Source organism: Oreochromis aureus, linkage group 16, assembly GCF_013358895.1.
Source record: "Oreochromis aureus strain Israel breed Guangdong linkage group 16, ZZ_aureus, whole genome shotgun sequence".
Classification (NCBI taxonomy): Eukaryota; Metazoa; Chordata; class Actinopteri; order Cichliformes; family Cichlidae; genus Oreochromis; species Oreochromis aureus.
Window position 1 is genome coordinate 22483682 of NC_052957.1, and position 13575 is coordinate 22497256.

Below are 13575 nucleotides of genomic sequence, written 5' to 3' on the forward strand. Positions count from 1 at the left end.
CTCTCTCGTCCTTCTTTATTGACTTGCATGTGACATCGTAGTATAGAATCGGTGTGTGGCCTGTGACCTTACTGTGCAACAGATTCAGTCAGCCTTGTGCACAAAACAAAACTTTTTTAAACAGTGAGTGTGTGCAGGCACAGCATAGCTGTACCCCACAACACCAAACTTCAGGAATGCATTGGACAAAGAGACAAAAGAATGCTGTGAAAACCCAGAATGATGGTTGAGTAAAGCAGAGGGAAAGAGGTAAACAGTTTGGTCATTTAGCTGCACAGCTGTGGCAGTGTGTGTGTAGCTGTGTTGCTGTGGTTTGTGTATAGGGTTTGTTTGAATGAGGACTTTTGCAGCTTGACTCTAGGAGGTGTTAATTTTACAAGGTGTGCTTTGTGATAAAAGCTGCATTTAGGGAGCCGAGGAGCTGCAAATGTCTTTCCCTTTCGCCGAGAAACCACAACCAACACCAGGGCAGTTACCAAGATTGAGTGCAAGGGTACTGCTGGCATTAAGTATGAATCTGCAGCTGGTTTGCGGTGAAGAGAGGAAGGCAGTGTGGTTTGTCAAGCAATTTCAGTGGGGATTAAACTGTTTTTGTCACATTCACATTCTAAGTGAATATTGTGTGCACTAAACTTTCCCCGCTGTGGTTTCCTGAAACATGCTGTCTTGTCCTCTGACCTCCACCACAGTCTGGGAGGTGACTGAGTGGTCTCAGGTCGCTGAGCCTGTATGTTTCCAAAGGGAGGAAAAAGGTCAGTAGGAGCAAACGGACAGGAGAAGACATCAAGGAAAGAAACGCGACTGATGCTGAAGAACAGACGTGTCTCTGTGCAGGCACAGAGAGAAAGGGAGACAGTGAGAAAAGTCTGTCAGACAGGGTAGACAGACAGATGTCAGAGACAGATGTGTCTGAAGCTGTGAGGGTGGGAGACAGTGCTAATATTTCCATCTCAGTGTAAAGCAAAAGAAGAACGTGCGTTTGTGTAAAAATGTGCCACACCGCCTAGTTGGCTGTCTCATCCATCAGCCTCAATCGTTATGTGCACATGTGCCAGAGTAGTCGATCAGCTGTGACTAGTCGTGGTCATCTGTGTAATTCTTTCCAGTTGTTTTGTATTGAAACTGATGATGCAGACTTCTATATTATTTATATATAAGGACACTTTTTGTCCTCACATCGCTTCCTAACTGCTTCTCTATCACTGACAAAAACTGATCTAATCTGATTCTAATCAATGACATCTGAAGGTAAACTCAAGATGTAAGGTCATTTAGACCCACTGCAGTTTAGTGGCAGCCTGCCTTTTTCTTTACATATTTGTCTACAGGGATTTGTGCAGCTGTTGTAATTTTAATGAGATTCCAATGATTGCCACTTGTATGACCTGCACTAGCCCACACCTCGATGTGCACCAAGTGTGGGTTGACTAAGCAAAACTGACATGTTACACCCATATGATGACCACGAGTCCTTTCTTTTTTTTCCCCACCCCTGATGAATTTACTGTGTTTCGCTTGTGTAAAATGTCAAGAAGATGGACATCTGGAAGTATTTAAGGAAGAGGATTCACACTCAACAGACAGATACTAATTCAAATACCTACATGACAGATGGGCGTACAAGGTAGACTACTTTTGCCTGCTTATTTTTAGAAGTGCCTGAGCAGCAGCTCATGCAGAGAGCCCAGTAGTGTGTGACGAGCCACATATGAGCTTGGCAGCAGATGCTGAACAAACAGGGTTGTTAAAGCAGACATTTGTAACTCCTTGTCTCCAAAGGCTGACGTCTCATTTTAAGTAATGCTCAATGAAGATTAATTATCCAACTATAGGAGCCAGGTTGATAGAATATAATACTCATTCTGTAACACCTGAGAATTCCTGAGAGAAATTTCAACAAATGTGTTTGGATAAGCTTTTGTTATAGCTAATGACACAGCTTTAGAAATAAATCTCTTTTAATGCTGTCCTGAGGTAACTGTTTGTGGTGTTTTCTCAATGACAGACTGTGTGAAATATTTTGATTATTGCTGATTTGCTGCTATCTTGAGTGCACCCTACTCTCACTCTCACTATGACACCACAGACAGAGTCCATCCTTCCTATGATCCTGGAGTGGAAGAGGATGGATGGATGGATGGATGGATGGATGTCTTACTATTTTGAAGATAGGGTTATCAAATCAGAGATGGATCTGACCGAGAAAAGAAGAGATTAAACAGTAGAATATTGTGAATCACTTTAGCCACACCCTAAAACACACCCTGATTTATCATCTACTTTTTTCTAAATGGAAACATAATTCACAAAATTAACATCATACTGTATTAATTAGGACTTCAATCCAGTAATTGAGACCATTAAGTTATCTGGAAAGTATTTACTTTGGACATATATTAAGTGAGCATTACAGTTATTCTCTCATAAGCTTAAATGCAGTCTCACTTCTCATGGTCAAAGAAGTCACCCCCTGCTGGCCATGAGAAAGAATGCAAGATGAAAGCGCTTGTGCGTGGCTTTCATTGCCTAGATTCAGAGACTGTTTCCATCTCATAAAATATACAAGATGAAGCTTGTGTCTAGCTCCATAACCAGCTTACATTTTTAAAATTTGGTTTGTGATGAATTTGACATTCATGACTTCGACTACCCATGCAAAGGTAGCGGCTAAACATCAACATGTTTTTGCTCAATGCAGAGGGGCTTTGGAGATAAATGCATGGTTGACTATAGTGTTGGTGTCTTTTACTGAGTGTTCCCACCAAGCTAATTGTTTTAAGATTGCCACTCAAACCTTTCTGCGTCAAAGTACACTCTCCCAAAGCCGCTTGAATGACCATAAACGTCTGCGTATGCAGTGTAGAAAATACAATTGCAAAGGAAAATGCAACCACACAATTGCGATTCCAATTTATGATACTAATATTAATATAGAAAATCTAATTTTTCTTCACTGTCTTTGAAACAAATATCTGTGAGAGGAGTGTGAACCGAATGACACACGGGTGGCATCTGCCTGGCATGGAAATGAAAAACATGGTTGCTGTTCCTGTTACAAATGATTGCCTGTCAGAGAGTCATCACTGAGGTAGTCGGATTGTTTTACACCAGCACTTGAAGAATTAAACTGTAAATCCTAAAGGTGTGAGAAACGGCACAACACGTTACTCACGCCATCGTGTCTTCTCACATCTGTGCCACATTTATACGGGACTCCATGTCTGCCATCTGTGTGGACACAGAAGAATGATATTAGCACTTAGTCTGTATAACAGAATCCTTTAGAGGCACTTTGTTATAAACCCAGGGTTCTCTCTTTCTGTTTTCTCTAATAACAAGTTGACACATGGAAATTGCTGCCTAATGTTTATGTCAAAGTCTGAAAGTGGCCTTGGTGTATGAATAAGTCTGTAGGGAGGCAACACCTATGTAGAATAATGTGCTGGAGAAAAGCACGCGAGGTAAAGACAGGAGGTATTTCCATCTCTCTGCAGGCACCATAACAACTCTTTAGTGTTGCTATGTGACACTGAACAGACCTTCGTTGTGTGGTGCCTCTGATCTGCAAGTTTTGTCAGAATATTTCCACCACTTTAAAAGCATCTATACAGACACACACACGCACATATACCCACATACCAACAGTGAGCTGGGACGTACCTGAAAGGCAGTAAAACTGCCACATTTGCTTTCTTTGCTTGTTTCACACATATATGGTGTTTGGTCAAAATCATTACACAGTATTAAATACCCATCACTGATATCACCACTGCAAAAATGCATCTGAATATTTTAATCTAAGAAATATTTTAGGATCAGTTAATGTCTTTTTTCTAACCCACTCACCCAATCACACCTTTCAGTCATTACATTTATAATTGTGTGTAACGTCTTCAGGCTTCATGCCACCGATAAGAATAATGGAAATACTGAACAGCTTCCAAATCGCATGTGGAAAAAAAAGAAAGAGTCCCAGTTCCTGTTGAGAGACGTCAGTGGCATCCCTGTGGACTCTTCGCCACGTCTGGCCTCTGTCACCGCAGAAACTTGGTGGGCTCTGTTCAAAGGCAAGCTCTCATTGGGGGAGACAGTGGCATTGCCATGTCAAAATCACCAGACAGCTGAGAAAAGGTCAAAGTGCAGGAAAGATCCAAAGTGCCGGTGATGAAGAGGACATAAAGGATGTGGTTTAGGATGTGAAGCTAGAGATGAGTTGGCTGCAATAAAATTTGGACCAGGACTGTGTTTGAAGCTGTGCATGGAGTAGGGAAGAGGACTGAGCCTGAGATGAAAAAGATACTCGTAAGAAAGACTGAATCAGATAAGTATATACTCAGAGGAGCAGCTTAAAACCATTTTTATATTCAGTGGAGCCAAGAAAAGTTACTTTTACTTGCTTTTTTTTAGTTATCTGTTTAAAGCAGTTTAAGGTTGAAATAATGGATATACTGTAGGACATTAAAAGGTGGTAAAAGCTGCACAGTTGGGCTTCAACTTTATTTGCTGAAAGATGTACTTGTTGGACCTGAGTGTAAAATGAACAGATCCTACCTCAGCACACTCAGTCTGAGAGGACAAAACCCAATATAATGGCAACGCAAGTCAACTTATGTCAAACACAGATGGCAGAATCTTTCTCTCTGCCATTTTTGCATCATTATTGAGAATTTTCAGCCTTGTTTAACAGTCCGAGGCACTGTTAAAAAAAGGCTGAAAATTCTGTGATGCTGGAACGACAGGAATGATTTCATTAACACCAACAGGAGGGGTGTGCATACCAGTGAGTTAGCTTAGAGGTGGCAGAAATACTTCACCCACTTCTAAAAACAAGATAAAAAACAAATGTTCGCACAAGTGTTACTTCCTCTTAACAATCTACTAGTTCATTCAGGCTGTATAAATCTACATCATCATCACAATAATAATAATAATAATAACAATAATAATAATAATGCTATAGTATTGCACATGTCACCTCTGCAAATATCCAAGGTACTTCTGTGTTACTGCTTAATTATGATCATTTCCAGGACATGAACTCTGAAAAACTGAGATTCTTTGCTGCAGAAATCCAGACAACTTGTATCAATACTTTTTAAAAAATATGTGGTTTTTATGTAAAAATTGTAAATTTGAGTGTCAGATTTAAACTGCAAAAAGCACAAGTGAAGGGAAATCAAAGAAAAATATTTAGAAAATCATATTAAAATCATATTAATGTTAAGCATTTTTATGAATCAAAAGGACATATATCATCTTAAAATTTTCCATTTGATTGTTATATTTCATTTGTGCTTTTTTCTTCATAAAACCTGTTTGCTAATGTAAAAGCTTTCTTATAAGAGGGTAAAAATAAGAGATTTGAAGATCAATTGTAATATTAGGACATTGAAGGCATTTATCATTTTTTGTTTAATGAAAAAAATGTTTCTAGAGGGTCATAATAATGATTGTGCTTTTCTAAAATATCCTAAGTAAAATTGTCAAACCTAATCACTTTTTTAATGTTAGGCTTGGTTGCTAACTGCTGAGCTGCAAAAGGAATAAAATAACCTAGCTTTTTGCCAAGCTCACTTCCCTAATCTATTGTGTTTCTACTTATCAAGATGATCCTGAAAACAAATTAAAAACTCAAACTTTTTGTCTGCCAATAACAATGTTATATCTGAGGTACTGAGACTCACATCAGGTTCAAGTCTATTGTCCCTGTATATCCAGCAGAGGGAGACAGAGTGTGGTTGTACACTGCCTCCACTTTGCAGATAGAGCTATCCACTTGAGCTTCATGATATTGCAAGAAATACTTAGCTGCATACCATCAAAAAAAAAAGTTGTAAAAACATCTGGAGCTTCATCAAATCTTGTCTTCTCTACCCACCATACAGGCCTTGGCCATGCCTCCCCTTCTTGCCCCCCTCTTCCTGCTACAGCTTGTAGTTCTTACCTTTGTGAGTGGAGGAGCATACTACGGTCACAAGCAGCATCCTCAGCCATACCAACCGATGCAGCATATCCAACATATTGGCATGGGTAAAGGTGGCTTTCCTCAGCAGCAGTACCTGGGCAAAGACATGCCCTATGTGCAGTATCCCCATTACAGCAAGGAGCTCCCACCAATGCCCATGCACAAGGGAAAGGAAAATGCTCATAAGGGGGGAAGCTACAATGGTGGCAAAGACAAAGGTAAGAAAACAGTTTTAATGACCTATACCACCAACTTTAGCAATACATAAATGTGGATTTTGAACCCCTACTATCGAGCTAAAGAATGACCAGTAAACAAATGTCTCTTAAGTTTATATTATAAGTGCTTAGTTACACGGTACTATGAAAAGGTCCTGAGTCACCCTTATTTCTTTACATTTTGCTATGAAAATGGAAACAGGTGCAGCAGTTTATTAAAGCATGTACAGTCATAAATCGAAATACACTATATAAGGCAAAAACAGAGTTTGTACATTTATAAAGAGGATGAAAGTCAGTATTTGGCCTCCTTTATTTTTCAACACAGCCTCAACTCTCTCAAAAAAGATTTCTTGTAATTTCTCTACGTAATCTGCAGGAATAGTTCTCCAGGATTCTTGAAGGACATTTAAAGCTCTTCTTTGTATGTTGGCTGCCTTTTGATCTGTTCTCTGTCAAGATGATATCACACCTTTTTACCTTTTTGTCCTTCACTTTTCCAGTTTCCTCAAAACTTTAAGGGACACACTGCACACCACACCAAGTTTTCAGCCAAGTTTTCAGGCCTTTGGGAATCAACTTGTTGCTGCAAAAATATTATTTTATATCTGCCAACCTGTCATCATTGGCATTTTTTATATTAAACTAAAGAAATTGAAACAAATATTCATTTGTATGTGTCATTTTAAAACTTCATAAACAATATGTGTCTGTAAATTTTTAGATTTATAATTTCTCTGTGGATAATGTACTAATTTCTCACAGGCCAGACAATTCCTAGTGGTGCTGAGGGAATTCCCCAAGGAGAGCCAGGCCCTGCTGGGCCACCTGGGCCACCTGGACCACAGGGACCTCCAGGACCTCCTGGGCCTCCGGGGAATGGGTTGCCAGGACCTGCAGGACGCCCTGGACCTCCTGGTCCACCTGGAATTCCAGGAGTTGGAAAACCAGGCTTTCCTGGGCTTCCTGGAAAACCTGGAGGAACTGGTATTGCTGGCCCTCAAGGAGAAATTGGCCCTAGGGGTGAAGAAGGACCACCAGGACAGTCAGGGCCTCAAGGACCCCCAGGACCACCTGGACTTCCAGGAATAGGTAAACCAGGTGTTCAAGGTTTACCAGGTCAAGTGGGGCCCAAAGGTGAGCCAGGTCACAAAGGTCTTCCAGGTTTACCAGGACTGCCGGGACCCAAAGGAGACAAAGGGATGGGGCTGCCAGGACCACCTGGACACAAAGGGCTTCCAGGGCTCCCTGGGCCTGCTGGTCCAAGAGGATTGCCTGGTTTTGGTAAACCTGGATTGAATGGCACACCAGGACCACAGGGACCACCAGGTGAAAAGGGACATCCAGGACATCAAGGGCCAGCTGGACCACCAGGTGAAAAAGGACAGCCTGGCCCAGCAGGTCTACCTGGTCAAGGGAAGCCAGGTCAAAATGGTCTACCAGGACAACCAGGCACACCAGGTGCGAAAGGTCATCCAGGACCACCAGGTTTGCCAGGAAAGCCAGGATTGCCAGGATTTGGTAAACCGGGACTCCCAGGACCAAAGGGTGATAAAGGTATGAGCGGGCCACCTGGATCACCTGGACCAAAGGGAGATAAGGGTTACAGCGGTCCACCTGGTATGCCTGGACCTTCTGGACCAAAAGGTCCTGAAGGTCATCCAGGCCCTACTGGACCCCCAGGGCCTATGGGTGCACCTGGTCCTAAAGGAGACTGTGGAGAAGAAGGACCTAAAGGTTTTGATGGAGCCCAGGGTGAGCCTGGTCCTCAAGGGTTACCTGGAAAGGATGGCCTGCCAGGAGACCAGGGCGAGCCAGGACCAAGAGGCCCACCAGGACCAATTGGTGCCAAAGGAGACATTGGACCTGAAGGTGTACCTGGTGTTCCTGGTTCTTCAGGACCTCCTGGTCCCAAAGGAGAAAGAGGTGAACCAGGTGAAGTGGGACCCCAAGGCCCTAAAGGAATCCCAGGAATGGATGGTGCAGCAGGACCAATTGGGCCCCCTGGTCTTCAAGGATCAAAAGGAGATTATGGTCCTCCTGGTCCACCAGGCATTGCAGTTGAAGGAAGTCCAGGTCTACCTGGTCCCATAGGACCCCCAGGAAAAGAGGGCCCATCAGGACCCCCTGGGCAACGAGGTCTGCCTGGCCCTCCTGGACCACCAGGTCCACCTGGAATACCTAGTGTGTCACCTGAAATGGCAGGAGTGCTTTCTGAGATGGGCCCAGGACTAGACGGTGTTAAAGCTGGAAGTTATGGCAAGAAGGGCAAGTATGGAGGCAATGGGGCAGAAGTAATGGGTCCCAGTGGGCTGGAAATGCCAGCATTCACAGCTGTAGCAATGACTCCTTTTCCACCTGTCGGCACTCCAGTCATCTTTGACAAGCTTTTGTACAATGGTCGCCAAAACTACAACCCCCAGACAGGAATTTTCACTTGTGAAGTACCTGGCATTTATTACTTTGCCTACCACATTCATTGCAAAGGAACTAATGTTTGGGTCGCTTTGATGAGAAACAACGAGCCTGTAATGTATACATACGATGAATACAAAAAGGGTTTCCTAGACCAAGCATCAGGGAGTGCAGTATTACCTCTACAGCTAGGGGACACTGTGTATATTCAGCTGCCCTCAGATCAGGCTTCAGGACTTTATGCTGAACAGTATGTGCATTCCTCCTTCACTGGGTACTTGTTATATCCAATGTAAAACCACAAACTGCAGAGAGAGAGAGGCTTTGGTAAGAAGAACACAAGAGCTTATTTTTGTATGACATAAAACACAGATTACCTTACACTAAGCGTACTTTTAATACAAAGTCAGCAAGCAAATAGTCTCGTCAACAGACAAGACAAGATAAAATATTTTAAAGAAGATATTTAATCTGGTGAATTAAATCTGTACGAAGCCAAAGAGATGGTTTAATTGGGAGAGCAAAAATCTTTCTTTTACAGCACTGGATAGTATAAAAGAATGTAAAAAAGAAAAAACAGAATTTAGAAATGGCTACAAAGGTACTTTCATACACGACTTTTAAGAGTGGAAGTTATTAGTATAAACATAGAAGGGAAGTATAAGTAAATGAGGGTAAAAGAGATGGTATAATGATAGTCACACTGTTGCAGCTGTGTCAGATTTGGTCCCTGTATGTCTTTAAAATTGGTAGCTACCCCATGTGGCAACATATAATGTGAAAGTATAAAATAGTAAGATAGCATTCATTTCAACAGGAAATATATTTTTTTGCATGCATATATTTGTATAATCAATGACTTTTCTCTAGTATGAAAAAAAATCTCTTTCAAATGAGAGTGCAGACTGGAGCAAAGTTTGCATTACAGCAGTCTGCACATTGCCATTTTTTATTTTTGTTTTTGTTTTTTAGATAAATATATTTCTATTTGTGTTGGTATCTACGTTGGGTTGCAGAGGACTAAACTTGGGGGTAAAGATCATTTTAATTCTAATTTTCAGTAGACTGGACTGTTATGAACAAGACTTCAGTGAAGGAATGGTATGTATAAGGGACGACTGGTACTGGTTGGTGAGCTGAAACAGCAGTAAGTGTACTCTTCTTTAGAAAGATGCTACATAAGGCATAGATTGTCAAAATTAAGTCAATAACCTGAGTGTGTTGCTGGCTTATTATTGGTCTTGAGTGAGGTTTAAAGTTTAAGAATGTATCATAAGTTTTATGTTTTATTTTTTGAGGTAGGTTTGTGGTTATTGTGCTGTATTAGAATTGGAAATAGGACACAATTTTGCTCTGATCTATTAAAACCACTCAGTATATTCTAATAAATATTGGTACATTATCATCTTAAATTTCACACTTAACAAAAATTCTTTATCACCAACTAAACAGTTGAATTATATGTCAGTGTTATTTGAAAACAAACACAAAGTTGCATGTTTACAGATGGTTTATAGTGCAAAACAATACTCCAGAACCAGTCCCACTGATAGGTAACAAGTCTCCGAACTACAAGTCGCTGAGTCTTCCTTTAAAGTCAAAACCAGTGTTACCCGTTAATATTTTTATTTACTTCTTTTACATAACAATCAACTGATTATATTCTTTGACTGTTTTGCAGGCCTTTTTTTTTTTCCACAGAAGCATATCACAGTGCATTACAGTTGATGGCATAATATGTGGAACACAGTTTATAGATGTTTAAAAGAGCGATAACCAAATTAAGTTTCCTGTATCTGCAGTGTGTTTCCTTTAAATGTTTTTCTGTATTCATTAATGGACTTAAAGCAAGTGTTGAATGCTGTGGCGAATGATTAACAGTTATGTCATTAATTTATTATTATTATTGTTGTTATTGTAATTTTTACTGCTGATGACTTGCATGCAATAAAGAGCAAAAAACCATGGGAAAAGAAAATGACTGTGGTGCCAATATTGTCATTGTAATCAAATTATGTGTATCAATGTTTCAAGTTTGTTGTTATTGTTTGTGATGTTTTTCTAAATAAAAATTGTTTGATTAAAAGAATTGCCACAGATATCATTTTGAGCTTCGCTGAAACCCATTTGACTAAAGCTGTTATGGCACTTTTAAAGAGCAAACAATAAGAAAGCACTGGAAGACTACTTAGTAAAAATTTTGATAGGATTGTCACACATGTCTTATTAAACTCCTGTTAAATAATGTTAAATCCACCAACTTGATAATATTCCATTATGCAAAGCAGGTGAATAGCAGTAAGCACTAGCCATAGTAGCAGTATTTATTCATTAACCCAAGACAACATATGTCATGAAACATTTCTTAATTCTTTGTTTTCAGAAAGCAGTTTATATTTAAAAGGACGAATGAACAACAAGAGTGTCATATCCTTTGTCTATCCTTTAAAATTTGTATTTTTTTTGGAAGAGATCAGAGGGAGTTTGAAGAGAAGAATGAGTAAAAAAAAAATCACACTGCCATTCACTTAACACCTCCATGAGATCTGGTTTTATAGGCTTAACATATCTGACCCACTTGACCCTCATGGTTTAATAAACATATATCAGGATGCCTTAAGTGTATTCATCAAGAACTGTTGCCTGAAAATCAATATCGATATTAAGTATGCTTTGTAGCACTGAATTTCGATCTAATAGTGTGATTTAAAAACAATAAAACAAACAGACAAACAAAAACACAGAGGCAGGGTACACTCTAGACAGGTTTCCAGTCTGTAAATATTTGTTTACATTTATATTAAACAATTTATATTTAGATAATCAATCATTATATGCTTAAAATGAATTAAATGAACCTATACTAATCAAGTACATTTCATTTGACCAATTTCCATTTAATTTGACGTTTTCAATTGTACTTATGTAACAAAATTACCTAAAAACTTTACATGTAATCAAATTTCTTAAAGTCAGCATCTTTTTCGTTTTTGCAGAAAAACATTAAAAATTGGCATTTTAGCCCTGTAGAGTGTGACAACCATGCTTAATCAACTTAATTAATACTACCAAATAAACAGTATACGATAACAGAACTATTGATTGTGATGTGAAAAGAAGATGCTGATGCTGCCGAGGGATGTCGGTCGTCAGTGCGCATGCTTAAAGCTGTCGTTGATGTTCACTCAGCACATCTCCTTTGGATTGAAATTTAAACAAGGAGCTCGGCCAAACGTTGAAAAAGTCAGGTGTAAACATCATTGGTAAGCCAAGTTCACTCTGCTACTATCGTTACTGGCGATAACAAAGAAATAAATAAAAATGCTAGACTAACGTACAAAACGTATCTGTCCAAAGTAAACGCTAAACTAGGTTAGCCAGTAGCAGCTAATGCTTCAAATCCCAGCACGACTAGTCTGCGCGAAAACGGCCGTTTTCTGTTTAAATCGCTGTTTGCATCATGTTGTGACAGCTGGGAAACGGTGACGTTTAATATTACTATGGCTGAATCTGTATCCTCTATTATCTCTCTCCTCACGGTGTCCTTGCATTTACCAGGCTGATTCTTCGCACACTGGGACATTAGCAGGTTAAATCTGTCATATTGCTTGGTTGACCAGTTAGTTCCAGCTTTCGAATGTAAGAAACTGTCCTTTTGCAGCTTTAAATATTAAATGTCTTTTAATACCCTGATTGTCTTCTGGATTTTAAATATTCCAATGAAATTTGATGAAATCACAATTTTTTTTAGCAGTGTATGCTCTTTGGTTGCAGTCATTTGCATGTTACATTATTTGTCTTGTGCATTAACAGGTTTCTCCAAACATGAAAAACAAACTAAGGATGGCCCCACAGTACCAGATGAAGCAAGTATCTATGTTTGGCATTTGTCAATAAATATGAACATTGTCTCTGAGTTGCAGTCTGATGGTCTGTTTTTCTGTTTTGCAGCGCTTCTCTGAAGTCAGAGATACGGAAGTTAAATGTGGTCCACTTTCTCATCTGGCTGCTGGTGGCCGCGCAAGTGACCGTCAGCCACTTCAACATTGTGTCACAGGACACTGTGTCCATGCCGTACCAGTGGGAGTACCCCTACTTGCTCAGCATCTTCCCTCTGCTCTTCAGCAGCCTGTCCCTCCCAAAGAACAACATCAGCTACCTGGTCCTGTCAATGATCAGTGCAGGGCTCTTCTCTTTTGCACCTCTTATATATGGTGGCATGGAGATGTTTCCTGTAGCAAAGCAGCTCTTCCGTCAAGGAAAAGCCTTCCGCTTCATTTTTGGCTGCTCTGCAGTGACTGCTGCGTACATCGTTATAGTGGTTGCTGCTCAAGTGCATGGCTGGCAGTTGTACTACATGAAAAAACTGCTGGATTCATGGTTTGATGCTACTCAAGAGAAGAAGAACAAATAATGGAGGTTTTTTTTTTTAATCTGTGAATGGACAAAACTCTTGTTTTTCATTTTCTTTTCTTTTATACGTGAGTTCTGTCTCCTTAGTCTTCATGATTATGTAATATGATTCATCCTGCATCCCTGATTTTAATTTAAAGCTAATGATTGTTCATTTCAATAAACTTATTTATTTAAAGCAGCAGATTGATTTCTTGCACACACAGTTAGGTTGGGATTGGGATCCAAAGCACCAGCGATAAAAATGGAGTCCAGTCACTGTGAATTCAGCCCTTCTCCAATCAAAGAAAAAAGAATAATGTTGGTGTCTCTCTCAAAAAGTCTTCCTATGATTTAAAGAAAATGTGAAGTTCATACTTACAGTATTGAAGCAATTATTCATACACACACACACTTACAAACTGTTAAACTATATGCTTTGCCATGTGTTTATTTGTTCAGTATGTTAAGTCTACCTCTTATGATATTTGTTTGGTTTTTGTAATGGGCGCATTCACAGTATCTGCATGCACTGCTGTTTTTAAGATATTCTCTTGCAGCACGAGAACACCAGCTTCGCTTTAC

General features: G+C 39.9%; 2 protein-coding genes across 2 annotated transcripts; both read left to right on the forward strand.

Moving 5' to 3' along the window:
- The first annotated feature begins 5889 nt into the window (after positions 1-5889).
- Positions 5890-9114, forward strand: col8a1a (collagen, type VIII, alpha 1a). The gene is made up of 3 exons (XM_031734460.2): positions 5890-6036; positions 6070-6183; positions 6949-9114. The coding sequence occupies exons 1-3, from the start codon at positions 5895-5897 to the stop codon at positions 8892-8894; spliced, it is 2202 nt and encodes a 733-aa protein (XP_031590320.2). The 5' UTR covers positions 5890-5894; the 3' UTR covers positions 8895-9114.
- A 2653-nt stretch (positions 9115-11767) lies between these two features.
- On the forward strand, positions 11768-13547 carry jagn1a (jagunal homolog 1a). Its single transcript, XM_031734442.2, has 3 exons — positions 11768-11861; positions 12412-12464; positions 12550-13547. The coding sequence occupies exons 2-3, from the start codon at positions 12424-12426 to the stop codon at positions 13010-13012; spliced, it is 504 nt and encodes a 167-aa protein (XP_031590302.1). The 5' UTR covers positions 11768-11861; positions 12412-12423; the 3' UTR covers positions 13013-13547.
- The last annotated feature ends 28 nt before the right edge of the window (positions 13548-13575 follow it).